Raw genomic sequence first — 21,245 nt, 5'->3', positions numbered from 1 at the left:
CCAACAGTCTAAACAAACCCATAGGCATGTGTGATGATTTTACACGTCGGCCTGAACAACAGGGAAAAGCGGGTTTTCAGAAAACTGTAACCTTAAGATGTAAAGCTTGAAAGCACCTTCAGCTTTGCTCCTCACATGGTAATTGATTCTCCACACACATTATACAACGGGCTCAGTTTGTGCTGGAGAGCTTGTGAACATCCGCACCAGTCAACATTTGAAACCCTTCGTGTCCCTGTCTGTTCTCGTGGAGGTTTATCCTCCTGGGCTGGTTCTAAAAGCTGGAAACCTGGAGACAGACGCAATCGACTCTTTAATGAGACCACATCTGTTTCGATGCTAAAAGAAGTATTGACACAACACAGCAGCGGAAAGGGTATGAGAGATATTTCTTATTCAGGTGGACAGCCGGTCAACGATGTGATGGAATATGTCTTACAAGAGTTTATCAGAACCCGACAGATCACCAAGGTTATCATGGCATCTTCCCTTCATTGTGTGGAGGAGGAGAAAAACATCTATAAAGCTTTGACTTGTATACAATGAGTTATTTAGCACACCATTAAGACACTACCTTTACTCTTTCGTTATGTGCAAGGTACATCGTCATGGCAGAAATTACAATATAAACACTGCGTGTGCGCTTGGTGGTTGTAATATTCAGGGTGTACAGACAGTGTGGGGCACGTCCACCTCCAGAACCAGGCTGCTCATCTATATTTCGGGGCAGGGGATGACAGGTCGAGCTCCTTCCTGCAGAATTTACAGCATCTTCCTCTTCTCGAACTCCTACGGAGACGGACAACAGAGAGGAGGGAGAAAAGAAACCACGTGAGATGAAGTGAGAGAGGTGGATGATTTATTCATACGGACTTCACATAGCTCAGTTATGATCCTGTGTGTGAGATCAGCTGTCGAGGGGGGGGGGGGGTGGGAATCAGGCGGCGAGAGCTTCGGGGAGACTGTTTTTTTTTTTTCCTGGTAAGTGCAAATGATGTAGCGTGTATGTGTCAGTACGTTCCAGTTGTCAACATTAAAACAGCTCACTTCCTCTGATTCACCCGGGCGACAGCATCTGGAAGAATGTGATTTATGTGGAGTTGCAGTCGCTGTGTGTTATCAGCGCGGTTCGACCATGTGACTATAAATGAGAACGCATTATATTGGCCATTAAAACGGTTGTAGCTATTTACATAATCAATTTGGAAAATATCACACAAACTGTAGGATGATAGAATACGTCGCTCACAGAGAATTCCCCACTGCACAGGGGGAAAGCAACTTAATGCTAATGTCATTTATCAGGTTTACAGAACCCACAAGTGCTCATGCACATGTTGGCTCGTCTCTCCCTGGCTTGTGAATGCCTGAAGGTCTACTGCCACCTTGAGGGGGAAATGTTTTCTTGTCTCTGAAATGTGAAATCCTGCTGAGGCAAAGCTCGGCCTCCACGAGTGCGATGATCTGGGAAGGATGAAACGAACGGGGAGAAATTTGGACAGGTGGGTGGATCAGGGATCTGTGGACTGGTTCACCAGAGTTTTACCTCACAGATGAGGAGAGGTAGACGAGGGAGTGACAAAGGGATCGGTAATTAAAAGAGGAGAGTGGAGAGGAAAAGAACAAAAGAAAGAGTAATGGGATGGAAAGAGCGACATGAAAAAAAGAGGGGGAGGACGGTTGTAACCAGACCAACTCTTTGTTGGTGCACGACAAGAGAGTGACTCAAGGACACAAGGCAGGAACCCTAGGTAAGAGTGGAGTTGTTTGTGCCAGAGGGGGAGAAGAAGAAAAAGAAAATACTGCAGAATTTTCTGTGTGAGACAAGACTCAGACACTTGACAAGACGAGTCAAGAGGAAGAGGGGGAGTGAAATGAGCATGGTAGAGATTGCCACTCAAAGAGGGCGGGCGAAAAATACATCTGGATTCAAAGTGAAGGGGAGAGCGGAGGGAAACATGACGTGAACTAACAGAGAAGACGTCTACAGGCTCGCTAGTGACGACGGCTTCCACACGACGCAGGCCGGATGGTTGAGAGGAGAGCAGGCGTCATATATACTGTATATGGCCTGGGAGCTGAGTTTGGAATTCATTAAAACAATGGATCTAAATCTCGTGGACACATCTGTATACATGTGCGTGTATGGATATTGAGCGGGACAGGATAATACTGCTGCTGCGACTACGTGTCCCTGATATTTTGTAAACAACTAAAAGGTCATAATTATTCTACCTTGCATATGAATTAGGTCTTTCTCAGGAAAAACAAAACACACGTTTTTTAATATCTTGTCCATGCACCAGTGGAACTGAAACTGAATTTGTATCGTATCACTGAGAGTCTTGCATTTTTAATTCTGTTTCAACGTAGTGTTTATTATTTTTCTTAAATCGTTAAAGGCCTAGAGCTCATATTTTTTCTCAATACATATCTTTCTGTGATGAGGACCAACACAAGCACAGACGTCCCAGCAGTGTTTAGGAGTTCTGTTATTTTTATTGTCTGTTTTCTGTGTTGTGTGTCTGTCCTTGTTTAGCTGGTAGAAACTAGTTCATCTCTGTAAACAGATTCTGTGGGTGAATATGCATCTGTAGGCGAAGAACAAGATTTAAGGGCCAGACACCTGGTTTTCAGCTTTTTAATTCCTCTGCATTCATACGCAGATTGTAAAGGGAGATTAGGCAAAATCTCGTCTGGATCTAAAACAGCCACTAAAGTGTGGAGAAACATTCGACTCTTGTACTAATAGAAATGAGTCAGGCTGTAAATCTTGGCCCAGACGACTCCTGTCTACACAGGAACGCCCCAAAACACTGGCTGCTGCCCCCAGAGGCTAATTCATTGCCAGACGATAGCTGATGGGCCCAGAGATCGGAAAATGAAATATTCTAACAAAGTATAGAGAGTGGACAAAGTGGACAGGTTAACTAATATTATGACAGTGGCTGAGTTGAGTCCTGTCATGAGCTTTGATGCGTAAACTAATTTGAATATGTAATGAGAGGAAGGAGTGAATACGAGTGACTCTCAGTTCAACATGTCAGTGTATGACAGGGATGAAACTTCAATATCTTTGTAATGAGGCCATGAGCTGCAGTGAGGGATGTCAAAATCACAAAAAATGAAAGGATTGGATTGAGAAAAAAAAAAAAATCAACAAAATACAATTCTACAGGAATGAAATTCTATAGAAAATACAATGGAAAAAATTCACTAAATATCTTTAAAGATATATTATTAGATTGCAGGCTGGTTATCGTCTGATTTTACGCCACTTTAACTCCTGTTGATTAAAACTCTTCAGTATCAGTTCAGAGTGAAGACCACGACTGAAACATATTTCTAATAAACTCAGCGCTGACGGTGTGTAGCGATACAAATTTCAAAGTTTCTATTTCAAGGTTTCAATTTTCCAATGCACCAGTTGACTGGATGAGCGTTAGACAACTTGATATTGGATTAAATACACTAAACAAGATAAGAGATAAGAAGATAATTTACTCTGCAATATTCTACTTTAAGCAAATTGTCAAATGGCCTGAAAAGAAAATGTTAAACCTTTCAGCAGAGACGATATCAGCGTAGAGCATCCTGTTTACACTACCACTGCACTGCCAGGGTGTATCTGTAATTACTATGATGATGAATAGTGTGCCAGCAAGAGCTTAAGTAGCTGTGAGGACAGAAGCATCTTCTGCAGTATTTGTTTCTTTCCACGATGTACCACTCTGGCAGGAAATGTGTTATTATTGCCATTGCACATTTCATTTTACTGGAAACGTCTTGGAAACACACAGTGTGCCTTTCTGATCCTCAACACACGGTGGGAGAGTAAACTTGCTGTCGACAGAATGCAGAATCTAGACAAGGCCCTCGTTTTGCTTAACTTATCATGTTTTTAGCATAAAAACATCTGCTGCAGCAATATGCATAATTCATAAACTTCCAATTAAACTCGATGACGCATGTATCCAGTTTTGGAAAATTCATTTCCCCCCCTTCAACACTGGAGTCGAGGCTCCTACAGGTCGGCGGCGGCGGCAGAGATTCACTCTCACCACTGGAACAGCTGCGGCTGCGGACGTTATTGTTTCCCACAGCCAAAGCGTTATGTCTCTTATGTGCCATTACTTTGATTACAGGGGTCAATGAGATTAACAGGGATGTATGAACACGATATGCAGCAAAATGAGCCACCGGCTAGCACGTTTTTCATCATTATGAGCAATGATTATGAATTAAACTTTGGGGGGGGGGGAGACACACAAAACACGTGTTAATCTATAATCGTGCGCAGCCGGGCCGGCAGTTGGTAATGAAAGTTTAAGATGATGAATGGGTGTAATACATGCTTTCATTTTTTATACAACTTGTTAACAATGCTTCCCCCGAGATAAACCGAAAATAAAGAAGCGGTGACGCCGACTCCGCCTCTGTCATCACGCGTTTATTAATTTCTGCCTCTTCTTTTTCTGCCTGTCTTTACACGATAGTAAAAAGTTCAATCTCAACCTTTCTGATCCCAGAAAATGAAATAGATTCCTGTTTCCAGTGATCCTCCTCACATTTGTAACTGTTCGGGGATGAGCGATGGTTCTACGAGTGACCACCATCGCAAGATATGTTGTTCTCTGGAGGCAAAAGCCAAGCATTATTAAAGTGGTATAACAAAGTGATTATATTAGCTCCTCATTAGTCGGGCCGGTTGTCAGCTTTTATTAGCTTACTTATAAATCTGTATAAAACCAACACGACCGCAGTGTTTGTTTATTTGTGAGCTATTTTTAAGGCTCAATTAAACACATTTATTTATCAACTTCGACAAATCCGAGCAAAACAGCAGAGAAATGCATATTTGACTTTTTGTTGGTTATTAAGTTTGATTTCTAATTTTCACAAGGCATTTGTATTCGACTGCACTGACACTGAAAGGACTGCAGCCGGGTCACGGAAAAAGATGAGACAGAGAAAGAGAGATAAGAAGAGATTGATGAAACAGGTGGAAAATAAAACAACGGAGAGGGAGGATTCTGAATCCAATATATTTGGGATTATGTTTCTATAATGAGTTCAAATATCACTTTTGAGGAAGTTAGCTTCAGCACATCTCTAATGGTGACAGTGTTAAATACGCTGAATAATTCAGGTGTGACATATGAATAATTCCAGCCTCTTAAATCCCTTTGCAGACGCTGGCTTCATCTCCCTGTCAGAGTCCTTTCCCACCGACACAGCTGAACGCTACATGAGACTTTGTTAAGGTCTTATTCAGATATGACAGAATTCTCATGGAAGCAGGAAAGAGTATAACTTAGACACCTATTCATCAGACCTGAGGCCCACCTAAAATATAATGAATTACATTTAAGGCTGAAGAAAAAAGGGGGCTATTTTTAGCTGACAGTGGATTATTAACTACATCGAGAAAGCTTTTATTTTTAATTATGATTAATGTTTAGGTAAGTCTTTTAAAGGTTATGTACTACAACTATACCATAAACTTTAATATGTGATCCTGTCCTCTTCCACACCCCATTAAGCGGCACAATTATCAAATTACCATAATTACTATTACTGCCCTTGTCCCGTGATGAAAACCTGGCGGGGACTCACCTTGAACATGGAGCTGCCCAGCTGGGCCGGGGACATGCTGACTATGACTCCCGCCGACTGGAGGGCTGCGATCTTCTCTTTGGCTCCTCCCTTTCCACCAGCGATGATGGCCCCGGCGTGGCCCATCCTGCGGCCAGGAGGAGCGGTGAGCCCCGCGATGAAGGACACCACGGGCTTCGCATTAGCACCCTGGAAGTGGAGGAAGAGAAAGAAAAACAGGAGTAGAGTGAGATTTAAATGAATAGAAAAGGGGAAAGGTTTCAAGCCAAAGTGTGAGGATGCGACTAGATAAGGAGAAGAGTGGAAGGAATGAAGCAAAACAAGTGAGGGACGGGGTTTTACAAAAAGAGGACACATTTTCTGCACTTGTTTTTTATCGATTCATGAGAAATCAAACCTCCTGTGTCCTCCCATTACAGAGTCCCTGTGATAACAGGCTTGTCTGAGCAGCCATCTCCGCCTCAGCCTACATTATTAAAACAAAGGGTCAATCAAGCCATTTAATTGCATGGGTTGGTGTATGACCAGATAGAGACTCAGGCTGCTGCCATTTCATAGCGTCTCAATTCGGAGATGGTAATTAGTCATGCAGGCACTGATTAGCTCAGCGCCTGTCTGTGCTGCTTGCTCGCTGATGGATGTTACGTTCAACAGTTAAGATCATTTCCAAGGTGAAGAGGCTAATGTTTCATCTTCTGCAATAACATTAGCAGCGAGAGGGACGGAGAGAGCGAGTGAGCAGCATCTAATATTTCATAGTTAGGAAATAATAATCTAATTGTAGAGGAGGGCTTTGTGTGCACACACACACACACACACACACACACACACACACACACACACACACACACACACACACACACACACACACACACACACACACACACACACACACACACACACACACACACACACACACACACACAGTCTGTGGACGTACATCAACCAGGGAAATGTGAAGGACTTTGGCTAGAAATGCACCACTAATGATATATTAACACTTGCATAGTAAACAAGGAAAACAGGGACGCGAGAGAAGGAATATACCTTTAAGGTGCTCTTAATACGTTATGAGCATCTGTTCTCGGAACTGAAAAGTGTCAGCAGCAAACAAATTACAGCCAAACTCCACTCAGAAGTCAAACCACGTTTCTGAATAAACAAACCACCTTTGTGGGAATCGAGTCTTAAATCTACCTCAAACGAAGAGGGGTTTAATTACTCTTAAGCCCGGGCCTCCCTGGATACTAAGTACTAATGCATTCTGGGAGGGGAGTCACACCGCCGCTCGCTTTACTCTCCTTTTGTTTTCCACTGTAAGCACTTCAGATATATTCCCTTAATTATGAACTGATGAGGTGGTTTGTCTACCTCAGTGTGCTCACATGAGTGGTGGAGGGTCTTTGTTCTGAGGAATCACATTCACAAGCTTAAAAAATAGGAGACAATTATACGCTTCTATAAACTGGGAGACGTGAATAAAACCTGGCATGTGTGCGCACACATGTGGAGCCAACTGACTTCTTATTTTTTCCTAATCTTAGGCTTCCTCCAGACGACGACCAGCTTTAGTTTCCAGTGTTGTTTACACCAGAGTCATGAGGGGTTTAGTTAAGCTCAACGGAGACAGGCTGGGCCATAAGTCAAGAGGCTGAATATTAAAGAAATAATATAAAAAAATTCTATAAGCCTCCGAGACTGCTTAGGTGCCAAACAGTCCGACCTACTTGTTATGCACCACGCAGATTGTTATTTGGTCTTTCCGTGTAAAACCTATTCCTGACTTCAGAAGGCCTGTGAAGCCGTGGTAATGATAGGCACTTCTTTGATACAGGTGACTTCTTAAGACCATATGATGTTGGCAAGCATCGCAGACGCTGATGAAGACTGAGTCCTGAAATATGCCATGCGTCATAAAAGCTGACAGCAGGAGCCGGTAGGAAATATCGTCTTGTTTTCCTGAATTTTCCTGAATTAAGGCGTCGGTAGATAAACAGTCTGCAGCAGCTCAGCTGTAACACTGATGGATCCTGAAATCAATATCTCTTCACCTTTCTGGTATAATGCATCTTTCTCAAACAGGAGTTCAACATATTTAATGTTGCATGACACAAATCAATCCTGACACCGGACCTTTAATTTCACCGGGCACTCGATACATGACGTGACCAGTGTGGCAGAATTTGTCAAGTTAATGTGAAACGTCAAGTGTCTTTATAAATAACAACTATTTTCTTCAAACGTCTGAGTGATGTGGTCCAACAATATTCTGCCGGGTTTGGAAATGTTTTACTTTTTTCATCAGATATTAGTGTCCGTGTTTTTAAGTGACTGTCAGAAAATGGTGACATATAGTTGGCTGCGTATTAGATAAATAAAATCTAATGCAGTGAAGCTAATGCAATAAATTCTTCCTTCTGAAAGTTCAAATGTTCAGATTTTTCTTCCACAAAAGGAGGTTATGTTTTCACTCCTGTCCATTTGTTTGACATAAAAACTACTTAACTGATTTCTACAGTATTTAGTGAAAGGATGGCAGATGAGCCAAGATAAAAATCTTTAACATTTTGGCATCAATCTGGACAAAGTAGCAGTTCCAGGAATTTGTTTGAATTATCTTTGACGTTGCCAAGGGACATGCTGGACCAAACTGTTTATAGCAACAAATAACTAATTAGAAACAACCTTACCAGAACAATTTGCACTTGAACAAACATCAGTGTGATAAGAGCCCATTCAAAAAACCATTAAAAAAAATCATTCGATATATACTCTGACTATTTACTTTGGACCATGTCCCCTCCCCTAACATGAAGGAGGCGGGGTTTATGTCCAGCCAGCCACCCTGGCCACCATTGCTGGGTTTATTCTACTTATTGTTTTCATAAACATGACAGAACTGTGTTGGTTTTACAGTTATTTCTTCAAGTCAATTTGAAAATAACTTTTCCAGATGCTGCGATCTTGTGATGTCATCATTTTGTTGATGTTTTTCATGGACGTGCCACAAATAGCCTTCAGTGCACAAAACGCCAGACCAATTTATTATTATTGAACCAATTAGGAGGTGTGGGTTGAAATGTGGAGGTCGAGAAACAGCTTGTTGGCAGTTTGCTTGCTTATGTTTCCAGGCCACTGTCAATCAAATCTGATCAGAACTCACATGCAATGTTCTGATGAGGTCACTACTATTCCCCCATAACTTTAAATATGATACTAAGAATCATATTGATCCTCAAATTTGCCAAATGTTTGTCAGAGTAATAATTTTGCCTATAAAATGCCAGTAAATATGAAAAAAATATAAAAAAGTTCCCACATCAAGCGGATGAATTCAGATGTCTTGTTTTGTCTGACCTACTTGAAAATGTGTCATCATTAAAACCCGAGCAAAGTGACTTGTAAATTAGTTTTTCAGCTCGGGCTAGAAATTCGTATTTCAAGTAACATAGAAAGGTTTATCAAAAATAAAGAAGCTCTTGGATTGATTAAATCTTCTTGATCGTGAGAGAACAAAGAGATTCTATCATTAAATTGACATCTTCGCTATTTTGTCAAATATACTTATATTGGGAGATATGGCTGAGTTCACCTGCTGCTCATTTCCTGCAACACTGTGCTTCGCATAATAAAAATAGGCAAACATGGGAGCTACCCTAGGTGAGTGTGCTGCTGACTTGGATTCAAATGTATTCAAATCAAGAAAAGTTAAGTTTCCTCTGAAGAAACGTCTCCAGACTGCTTTTGAGCTTTGGCTATTAAGAAAAAGGTCCAAATAGGCTGTTTAATGGACAATGTTCTACACAGTTGACTTTCAACAGAAGATCCGCAGCTTACTCGCATGCTCTGCTGAGCTTTTTCATGCACGCGTTTCAATTGAGCCGTCCCTCGCTGTCAAAACTCGGGGTGCTCGGGCGGGTGGGGTGCGGGGTGCGGGGGGGTGGGTGTACTTTATTTGTGGAGTGAGAGAAGTTATTCTCCTAAGACGCCAGCAGGAGATTTGCATGCATTAAAGCAGCCGAGGGCAAATCAAATCCATTCCTCAGCTCCAGAGGACGACAGGCGTGCGCGTTTACACAGAAGCAAACACGTGCCCACTGAAACATTTACAGATTAAAAAGTCGTCCGCAGGGAGTTAAGTGCCAACTACAGGCCAGTTACAAGTCCTCAGCTACTCGGCTTCACAAGTCCCTCATCACCATACCGCTCTTCATCGCGTGCATCACAAAAGGTTCACTGCTCATCAGCACTGCAGATTTCCAGAAAACGCCCCGTGACTCAGACGCACACGCCATCTGTCACTATTTATCTTTATCACACAAATCACACGGACACTTAAAACTGAGAGGGGCAGCTGAGGCTGTGATCAAAGAGAAAGGGCACTTTCACACTTCTACTTTGTTCCCGCACTGCGATGGTTTCCAGCGTTTCACCACTTCTGATGGATTTGAAAGGGCACCACTACGAGCTAATTCAGGAAAGGATAAATGTTTTATACGAATCGATATATCTGCAGAGGTGACGTGCTGGGGCAGAGGATATGAGGAGGAGAGTGAAGTGAACCAACAGGTGTCCTGTGTGTTATTTCCTTACAGAGTTGTGCTGTTTGAGGTATTCTGCTGCATTCTCCTCTGCATCGCCTCCGATTTCTCCGATGACGATGATGCCCTCCGTCTTGGGATCCGCGAGGAACACCTCCAGACAGTCTATGAAGTTTGTACCATTGAATGGATCGCCGCCAATACCTTGCAGGAGACAAAGCAAACACGTGTTGAGGAGTCAGGTCTCTTGGAGGGTAATTCCTGTGCATATTTGAGGGTGACATGGCTGCACAGCCTGAGAGCAGGAGGGTCAGCAACTGGAACTCAAATTTATGTTGATATGGTCTGAAAATCAGCACTGAGGTTGTTCAGTGGTTCACTGGTGTCAGGATTTTAGTGAATTTCACATCTCACCTTTTATTCCCTTGTACTGACGAATTCAAGCTTTTCTTTCAAAATGTCCACATCATCACCACGAGCAGCTACCAGGTGATCTATTGTTATTTAGTTTTTAACCCAGTGTAACAACAATAATCCCAAACAAGTCGCTTGCTTATGTTCCCAGGCCACTGTCAATCAAATCAGACCACACATTCCCAACTCTGGTAAGAAGGATTCTCTCATCCTCTGAGAGTTAAACTCCTGAGAACAGCTTTCCCCAAAAAAACTTAAAACTTGTGTGTTTTCATTTAGTCACTGCTGTTTAATGTTTGAATGTTAAAAGTTAAATGAATCTATTTTAAATGTGCAATTGATGTTTTTATCCCCTGCAGAAACCAGATTATAATAAAACACAGATAAATTATCACACTTTAAGGTGATGTGGTAAAATGGTTAGTAAACAGGTGCGTATTTACACATTTAACAGACACGGAGCAACATTAGTCCTTTTCAGTGATAAACTCAGGACAAATTCAGTAAGAGAATCTGCGGGTCAGACATGTCACAAAAGGAAAATCTCCAGACTGTCAAAGTAAGGGTTGGAATCAGGGCAGAGCATTCAGGAGTCAACCTTAAACTTCCACTGTGGAAATCAGGTGTTTTTACAGCACAGACACCAGCATCAAAAAAACTCTTGAATCCTGTTTCTTTTCCTAGTTAACATTTTCTCCGACGTCTTTCATGTGACATCTCCTTTTCATCCAGAGATATGTATATTTTGAGGGTTTATTTCAGTTTTGCATCCGTCGCATGTCTTGAAGCTGATACAGATTTATTTTAAGTCATGTTTCTGGTGTCCTGACAAATTCAAGTCTGATATTTACTGTCCTTTACCTCTGGTTTGATCTTTACAAACTTCTGAGGAAAATGCATCTCCACCATGTTTACCAGAAAGTCTCTATCTGTGCCCTTCTGCAGTTTGTTGCTGAGCAACGGGGGCTTTTTTTGCAGTATAACACCAGGACAGGAAAGATGTTGACTGTTACAACCAAAACAAGGAGCTGAAAGAAAGATCCACCGAGGTGAAGGGAGATACAGAGTCATGTGATAATTATGTTGGTTTCACAGAATTAGTAATGTAATTTATGGTCAATGCGAAAAATTTAATCTCTGAAACAAGTGAAAAGTGACCACCAGTTTGACCACTCTCTGAAGTCGCTGTTGATGAGAATTTTTTTTTTTTTTAAATAAAGTTACAATGTACAAAGGAACCTCATTATTCAATTTGAGCTCAAAGTCGCTTCAGAAGTTTGTTAACTGTGCCAAACCGCCTTTATCTCTGCACGGTACTTTAATGGGGCTGCTCCTTTCATACCCAGGGAACATGAATGTCAAAGCTTTTTCAAATCACAAGAGACCAATAATTATTTTTTTCTAAAAACATAACTTCCACGGAAAATTATTCCAGGATCTATAAAAGGTTGGGCAAACGTCCAGAAAAACAAATCTTCAAAGACGTGATGTCACCTAAATTAATATTTATAAAAAAGCCTGCATAGTAACCATATTACTAGCCACAAAGATGACTGTGATTTTAATATTGTATCAACTGTAATTTGCTGTAGCCTCTAGGCCGCACTCAGACTTAAGAAGTTGTGAGCAGAAGCACCAATAAACCCCCTTAATGAACTCTACACTATTTAATTTGGTTCTGGCACTGGCTGCATGAAGTCTGGTTAAAGGGCATAATTAAAAAGTAGAAATAGTAATGCCCAAGCCAAGTTGTTCTTCAGTTAATTCCAGTGTCCAACCAGCCCTTTTCCTGTGGCAAAGGTTTTTATTATAAAAAAGTTAGTTTTATATCTGCAGTGTTGCAAAGAAATAACAGAATTAGGTTCAGATACAATTTAAACATATAGACTGATCCTGCATGGTTGCATTCATAAAACAAAGATGGGAACTTCTCTCAGATGATCATTTCCCTGAGCGTGACAATACCGGGGAGCACAAGACTGATGAATAAATATGTTAAGATAGTTAAATTCGTTTTTAGACAGAAACATAGGCTCTTCCATAGAAAGTATAAGCTTCAGGCTGAGCTATGAAGCTGTACGTGTTGTTGATCCACAGAATAAATCAGTACATTAGGGAAAACAAGGCTGTGAGAATAGGAAGGGAAGTTCCACATACAGTTTTTACTGAAGGATTGTGGAAATGTAGTACTGGAATTTAAACAGTGACACCTGGTAACTATCTATCAGCTTATAAAACATTTAAAAAAAAGCGAAATTCCCAAATGTTTCATGAAAGCATGGGGCTGTTTGCAGAAGCAATGGCACCATCTAACTAAGCTGCTTCGTGAAAGTCAAGATCAACTACAATAAAAACAATAAGTGGAAAACTATATGCAGGTATTTAATAAGAGTATTCACAGAATTCTTCAATGGTAACAAGAGCATTTAGTTCAGAATCCTTGAAGTTTCAGATAAGTGATGTAGAATCAGAGGTTTATCTTATCTGGTTGGTTCAGAAACAAAAGACATTTCCTGTCTCTGCCCATTTTCACCAAGATTCTGAGGTCAAAGACGTTTTGAAAAGACAAAGACGACGTTTCAACTTACACTTGCGTCATTCTTTGAATCAGTTCAATCTGAGACAAAGCCTTTCAAAGAAAACACCAACTTCAATGCTCACATCTGAGGGGGACATTCTAAGCAGTGATCACAAAGTTGGTGAGTGGTCTTAATGTCTGTTGAAAAGCTTCAACATCTGAAGGGTGTTGGATAAAGGTGAATCACTTTCCTAATACCAGTAAATCCTGTAAAACTTTCACAAGTTTATGTTTCTGAGTAAATATTAAAAACAACCATATTTTTGGTACCAACTTTCTTCTGTCTTGTGACTCAGGCCTTATGTCTTATTAACAGTCACTACAAGGTTCAAGGCAAATGCCAGTATGTGATATTAAGTGTCTGGTATCAAAGGACAATCTGGTCACCAATTCAAATGCAGCACTTAATTTATTTTAAATTTTTTTATAATATTTTCTGTGGAACATTCCTCAATCTACTCAAAACAAGCAAACACAGATTTGTTATACATTTAATAATGTTATGGTTTAACTGTTAAATATCAAGCTTTGATTACAATCATTTGATATAAGAGTTTGATAACGACATTATAGGAATCATTGCCATGTGTCAGCAGCTAGATCGGTACGGCCCCCCGAAATATCTCAGTCGGCATCAATCTGTGTTACTGTGTGCTAGGTTTAAGATCAATGTGCCACGTATCACTGTAAGCTTACCGATGCAGAGAGACTGTCCCAGACCGACTTGTGTGGTTTGATGTACAGCTTCGTACGTCAGGGTTCCCGATCGAGACACGATGCCTAAAAGAAAGATCAAGAAAACATTTTGTGATGTTATAATTCTTTGGTAAAACATCCATCTGTTATTTTTGGTCCAACTTTCACCGAAACTTTGTCAACATTAGAGAAAATATTAAAAAAATCTTCTCTAACAGCTGTTCTGCGGATGCTTTGAATGAATGATACAGTCGATTCGATATAAAAACGGACTTCCTGTAAAGGTTCATTGGCCAGCAGCAGCACACACTCTGCTTAACAAGCTGTCAGCAACAAAAGAAGACAAGATAGATATTAACAGGATTAAAGTTTTTCTTGTGTATCACACTTTTTTGTTGGAGAAGCATACGTCAATGTTTAAGGAACCTGTGAGCCGTCTATCAGCAAATATTCATAAAGAATAACCTTTAGCATTCATGGCGCCTTATATTTTCATGTATAAATTAAATGACTGAAGATTCAAGAAGATGAAATGTGTATTTTCAGAGACAAATTATGAAACTCACCAATTCTTCCTTTCTTGTGGATGTGACCCGGCATGATCCCGATCTTACATTCTCCAGGCTGCCAAAAACATCATGTTGAATTTGAATTAAGTTAAGACCATTAACTGTTCATAGGATTGTATTTATTTAACTTCACATCATCTGTTAACACTCGGCCCAGACTTTAAACTCAATTCCCATTTTCACTTTTTTCTTAATATTTCTCTTTGAAAAAGAGCAATTTATTATTCTGCACACTTTCTTAACTGTTCTTTGTCCCGATGCAAATTTTGTTTTATCTCAAAATCCAGATATTGTGTGAGTCAAACCCAGTAGCGGACATTATTAATGCTACCGCCAGCACAGAAACAAAACAAACAAAAACAAGAGGATGACAACCAGGCTCCTTTAAGGTTTCACTTGGTCTGTGTAGAATATTAATGCAGTGGATCGGAATTACTCCTGCACCCTTGAGACAGAGCTTGTGCTTCCAGCTCTCTCTCACAACAACACCAGAAAACTGAAGAAGAAGAAAGGATGTGCACCAGTGTGAGTGAGTGAGTGCGAGTGCTTACGTTGATGACTCCTGGACAGTTGGGGCCGATGAGGCGGGTGGCGCCCTGGCGCAGCAGCCTATGTTTGACCCTCACCATGTCCTGCTGGGGGATGCCCTCAGTGATGCACACCACGAGGGGGATCTCTGCGTCAATGGCCTCAATGATGGCAGCTGCCGCGAACGGAGGAGGTACATAAATCACGGTAGCATGTGCCCCTGTGCCCTCCTTTGCCTGAAACGAGGAATATAAGTTATTGGCAGTGTATTCATAAACTGAAATTCTTATGTTATGAAACAGTGCCACCTAATGTTTCTTTTAAACATCTGAAAAGCCCCACTGGCCTTCAAAAGCTATTGCTGCAAATGTATCTGCTCCAAACCACCTTGTCTAATTCCACATACATACCTCCTTGACTGAGTTGAAGACGGGCAGGCCGAGGTGGGTCTTACCACCCTTACCAGGGGAAACACCTCCGACCAACTGGGAGCCATAATCAAGAGACTGCTGACTGTGAAACGTTCCCTACAAGGAGAGAGGAGGCAAGAGGAGACAGTGTGGGTACGAGTGTGTAAAGAAGTGGGCTGCAGCCACTCCTGCAGCATCAACCTTGAAAATATCATTACACACAGAGAAGAAGGAGGAAATCTGCTTCCACCCAGGATTAATCACCTGTGCTCCCGAGTAAAAGGGACAGATACAGAAGTGATAGCGGGGTTCTTCCAGGGATGTAACAGCGGGTAAATATAGTCAATGAGGAGGAATCAAAATGTTCTTGACGGATAATGATGTAAGGCTTAGTTTAAGCTCCTTGCAGAACATTTGAAAAACAATTCACGAGCGGCTTTGGATATTCTCCAACTGTGACGGTAAATCACCTCTCAAGAAAGACATTGTGTTTTCCACGAAGGAGGGAACCTGGCGTGGCTGCCACAGTTAGAGCATTTCAGTCCGTCGCAAAGTAGCTTCATGTGATGTTAATGGAGAAGAAAATGAGTAAAGAGAGGATATTTGTTTGGAAATTGGTACAAATCCCCATCAGGGCCCATTTGAAATATGAAAAAAAAATATTATAAAATGAAGCAACAATAACAATGAAAGATGTATAGTATATTTAGGAGATAAAATCATGCGAGTGAATCTCAGGATAAGTGATTTTCAGTTGCTCAGAACCCGTCACTGTCCTCAGTTAATTATTATGGAATAGAGGCTGAAACAATGTAGATTGAGTAGCAAAGGGTCATACTTACAAGTGCAAATAAATGATCCTAATGTAAAAATTCTAAATGGCCTATTACGAGGAATAAAAAGCCATGAATCAGCACCCCCCCCCAAAACCAACCTAATAGACTCCTTCTCCGTGCTAACTTTGCTGTTTTTGCCAGTCGTTATTATCGCAAATGTTGGGACAATAAATTTGAAAAATGGCTTTCTTATCAAGCCAGCAAGAAACGACAATGTGCACTGAATAGCACTTTCTTCATTTCTCATCCTTTTCTAATTACCCGGAGTGTTCACTGGAACTATATTTAACAATCTTTTATTATGTGGAAGAGAAAGTGGAAGATGAAAAATGGACTCTGAACAAGGACAGGGGGTAAGGATATAAATCTGCAAAGTCCATGTTTCTGGCTTGTTGAACACACTTGCCAAGATTTTTTTATTTTGATTTTTTCTCCTTGACTGGACACCGTTCACACTGATTTACCTGAGCCTCTTCATGCTCTTGAAAAAGGACTGGACGGATCAACAATCCGTCACGCAAAGATGTTATTGACTGAAACAATGAGTAACGGATGTCAAGGGGGGGGAATTTGTATTAAAGTAAAAATGAAAAGTTCTCTTTTCCCCGCCCAAAAACAAGAGCAAACCTGATTCATAGGCCTTTAAATCAAACAACTCTCAAAACTGTGAACTACAACAAAGTACAACACTATCAACTGATCCAATGACAGGCTTACAGCATTTATTGAGATCCCAAGTATCATCATTAACTGGAATGGCACTCAGTAGAGCGCATATCTCTGCCAAGGCCTGATTGTCCCCTTGAATTCAATCAAGGTGCTGCAAATTGCACACACTTCAGCTTTTCCTACAGAATAATTCACTCTGTGGAGGTAACGGAGATGGGATGCACGACGGTGACTCTCACGTGCAACAGATTCCGAATGATAGGTGCGCAGACTAAAGAGTGAAAGAGAAGTTCTTGAGTGAGCGAAGGAATTGCACTGATGCCACAACTGCAGATGAAACCTTGAGGTCTGACTCACTGCCTGTGTGGACGGTACAAATGTTAAAGGGGCATTAGCGCAAGCATGTGGCAAATAGCGCTGCACTCACCAAGTTTGAGATTTCTTATGTTATCATATGTGTAGGCATTTTTCTTGAAACAGTGGCAGGATAATATGCCTGATACATTTAAACACCACCAAACAAACAAATGGGTAAAAAAACATAACCCTTTTGGTTGAGGTAAAAATACCACCAATAAAAAGATGCTCATCTCTTAACTCCTCCTTCGTCCAAACACGTTTACCCATTGAATGAAACTACTGAAATTATAGTCGACACTTATTTGACTCTTAAAATCAAGTTATTTATGTTTAACTCTGTGCTCTCTATTGGGACCCTTATGCGTCTACTCTGTTTGCTATATAGTCTCAGTACTGTCCCGGAGGACTTTGTTTCACATGTGAAGGGGTCCTGTGCCCCAAAAGCAGGTGTTATGCAGGGAAATGAAACGTCCTCTGGGACTTTTTGTTGCTCTTCCTGAGGCAACAGAGGAGTACGTGTTCCTCGTCTGACCTGATTGTTTAAGAGTGGAGAGTGCTGCGTGATGAACATATTTTAACGTGCTCTTAGAAATATTCGGGTATTGAACTAACATCTTTCTTTGAGTAAAAAACCTAGTGGAAATAAGGAGCTTGTAAAAATCTCTCTTCCTTTCTGATCTTAGTCATGCAGCAACACAAAAAGAGGAATTGTGTGTTTTTCCGAGATTTCCCAATGACTGCAATCAAATCCATTGTGAAGCAATCATGGAACAAATGTGATGATGTAGTTGTCGTTACCAACCTGTTTCCCGGTGAATCCTTGGCAGATGACCTTTGTGTCCTTGGTGATGTAGAGGTTCTGTCTTGTTCCCGTATAACAGTGCCTGACTCCACTGTGCTGCACTGATGGACAGATGTCAATGCACATGTCAACATAAATCATCCAAACATCATACAATCAAATCCTCACTCCAAACTTGGTCAAGACTAATCAAGGTCAGAAAAAACACATAAAACTGATGTGCAAATGATTTGAAGATTAAAACAAAAAATAAGCCAAAATGCATTTGTCCATTTTTTTTACATTTTCTATTTGCACAATAAATAGTATAAGCTTTAAAATAAGCAGTTTTCTAAATTTTCCTACTAAAAATTATCCTTTGGACTTAATACTTGGTTTGTTATGGCAAAAGTGTCTTTCCTTCTCTAATGTCATTTATTGTTGCTAAGCAGCAGGTTTTCTTTAGACTTTACTGCACCTGTGACCGCACTTTGTGTTTTTCTTGTTTTGCATAATTGCTCATTAGAGATGGATGCTTCTGCTCTGGAACTGTTAAGGTGTCACGTTACTGCTGAAGTACTTTGCTATAATTAACTGCAACGGTCTCCTCAAGCTTTTTGTGAAATCTGTTATCTGAGACTTGCCGGGTAACTTCATGCATTTAAAACATTTTTGGAAGCAGAACAATGCTGCTTCATAATTGAGCATTTAAACATTGTTTACAGCGGTAAACAGGGTTTACGTTTTTTGAGACTGATATTACATTAGATCACTACATGTTATAATACGGCAATGCAGTTTTTTTCCTTATTTCCTTTGCTCACTGTTTTGATTCTCAGGTCTGTATATGTACTGTACGGTTCCGTTCATTGTCATATATTTTATAAACTCTTTTTATCAGTTTCAGACAGATTTTCATATCCCACAGGCTTAGGCACAAAAACAACAAGACAAATACGGGTCAAAGTGCAATTGAAGAGACTCTACTGTATAGAGTGTGTTACATCTACTGGGAAACAAATGAAACACACACACACAGAGTTGTATAGCAGCCTTGTAGTAGATGTAAAACTAGGAACATATTGCAGCAATTACAACATCACTGTCAGACTGTGACATACTGCTACAATTATTTGTTTTTCCCTTAAACTTAAACATTGTTAAAAGCAAATCCACAATATAAGGCTTTATTAAAAATCCTTTTTTATAGTTGTGAATGAAAAAATTGCTCCACACATCAGTTGAAAGAAAATTAGACAAGAACACTGACATAAACAATGAATGGATTAGGGTTTAATAGATTAAACATAAAAGGCCAAACTTTGACAAGCTAATCAAATCTCATCCAGAGCCATGATCCATCTTACATTTAATCAATTACAAATATTAACCAGTAATTGAAAAATGAATCGCTGCAGCCTTATGCCTGCTAAGCAAGACTTTGTGTCAAAAACAGTTGAATATTGCATGAATGTAATTAAACAAAGGGGACACCGGATGTAACAACCCCATCATAAGCTATTGTTGAGGTGACTATTCTGTTGCACATGTCTTGAAACCTTAAGACAACAAATACAATTAATTCAAATAGCTTTTCCCTTCAGCACATGTGAGTAGGCTGACCTCTGACAGAAAACAACACAAAACTTAAATCACCAACAAGTACTTTGAATAAAAGAATGAGTCTGGTGAATGTTCATGTATGATCTCACATCTAAGTTACTCGTTTCCACAGACTCATGTTTATGCAGAGACATATTTGCTTTTTATCTGGGCACTATCTGACAGAAGGGCCTGACTCGTGAACCAGCAGTGTCCCCCTGTGTGGCTGAACTTTGCTCTTCTGACAGAGCCTCAGCTTGAGACGATTTATCAATGACACAGTGCAAAGTCCAGTCCCCCCACTGCAGCTCATGGTCAGGACGATCTGACCGAGTCTCTGATCACATGTTCGAATCCCTTGATTTAAACAAACAAATCACACCAGTTGTGCCCTTGTCCAAGCACCGTCTAAAATTAGAGTTGTCCAATCTGTGGGGCTGTGAGAAGCCTGGAGACAACAATCAGTGCTGGGGGACAACTGAGCTCCAGTTTCACTATCAGAATCACAGCACAGTGGATGGACATGATTTGTCCAGTTGAGAGGACAAGCAAGGTCAAAGAGGGACACTTGGCCTGAGTGTGAGCGGACTGCAGGGTACACTTAGGTCACATCTGGTCGTTAGCGAGAAAGGCTAGCTAGTTAGCTTGGCTTTCAGTGTAGTCCAGTAGGAAGGCTAATGTAGCTAACTAGCTAAGTGACAGCCAACCTGAGGGGGGCTTTGCTAGCCAGTGCAGCTCTATGTGAGTCCGTGTGGCTCAGCTGATGTTCAACACAGAGACAACAATGAGCTCGTGTCTCAGAAACAACCCAGGCAAACATCCCCAGTGGTTAACACAGTGATTAGTTTGATATACTTACAGAGCAGCCTGGCAAACAACCTGCTGTGAGACATCTTCGGTCATTCACCAATGACACCGGAGGATGAGGACCCGACCTCTGGAATTTAGCTGTCCGCAAATATCCTCGTGGAATCTGCTCTAAAATATGTATTTTTTTACAAGGAACTCCCAGATGTTCGTTTTTATTCACACTTTTCTTTTTGGGGGGGGAGGGGCTGTGAATTTAGTACATGAAACAAATACAGGCAGATATATTCCTCCAGGCGATAAAGTGAGCTGCCTAAATTCGCAATCATTTCTGGGAAGTGAAGTTCTCCAGCGTGTGCCTGAAAGAAACCTTTGTCAGCACTAGAGGGCGCATCAGTCCCAAGAATCATTTCTGCAGACGGCACATTGAAAACTTTGGATAAACCCACATATGTCAATCAGGAATGAAATATTAAATAAAATAAAAACATCAAAAACAACAATCATAGAAAAAGTCATTTGGAAAAAAAAATCCAAACCACAAATTAACTGAACTGGACCTTTCTCTACTATTTCACTTAATATAAGTTGTAAATAGATTCTGCTACTAATGTTTAGAACACATCACATTGTGTGAGTAATAAGTATCTAACCAATAAAAAAAAAACATACAAACTTGTCTCCATCCAGTCCATCTGTTTTTTATCCTAGCGATTAATGTGTAATAATGTAGATAAAGTCCATCTGTAATGTTAGAGTTTATCACAGTATTGATATATGTCATGGCACAGAGATTTTTGAGCATGAAGAAATTCGTTTCTGTAGGAAATTCCAGCAA

General features: G+C 40.7%; 1 protein-coding gene across 1 annotated transcript; it reads right to left on the bottom strand.

Moving 5' to 3' along the window:
- Positions 1-372: 372 nt before the first annotated feature.
- suclg1 (succinate-CoA ligase GDP/ADP-forming subunit alph) lies at positions 373-20,613 on the bottom strand. Its single transcript, XM_053417957.1, has 9 exons — positions 20,460-20,613; positions 18,020-18,120; positions 15,353-15,469; positions 14,966-15,178; positions 14,412-14,469; positions 13,846-13,929; positions 10,210-10,361; positions 5,617-5,805; positions 373-789 (listed from the first exon to the last, which is right to left on the bottom strand). The coding sequence occupies exons 1-9, from the start codon at positions 20,491-20,493 to the stop codon at positions 763-765; spliced, it is 975 nt and encodes a 324-aa protein (XP_053273932.1). The 5' UTR covers positions 20,494-20,613; the 3' UTR covers positions 373-762.
- Positions 20,614-21,245: the final 632 nt, after the last annotated feature.

Source organism: Pleuronectes platessa, chromosome 3 (genome assembly GCF_947347685.1).
Source record: "Pleuronectes platessa chromosome 3, fPlePla1.1, whole genome shotgun sequence".
Taxonomy (NCBI): domain Eukaryota; kingdom Metazoa; phylum Chordata; class Actinopteri; order Pleuronectiformes; family Pleuronectidae; genus Pleuronectes; species Pleuronectes platessa.
Note: the sequence above shows the minus strand (reverse complement) of the source record. Positions and strands in the feature narration are given on the sequence as shown.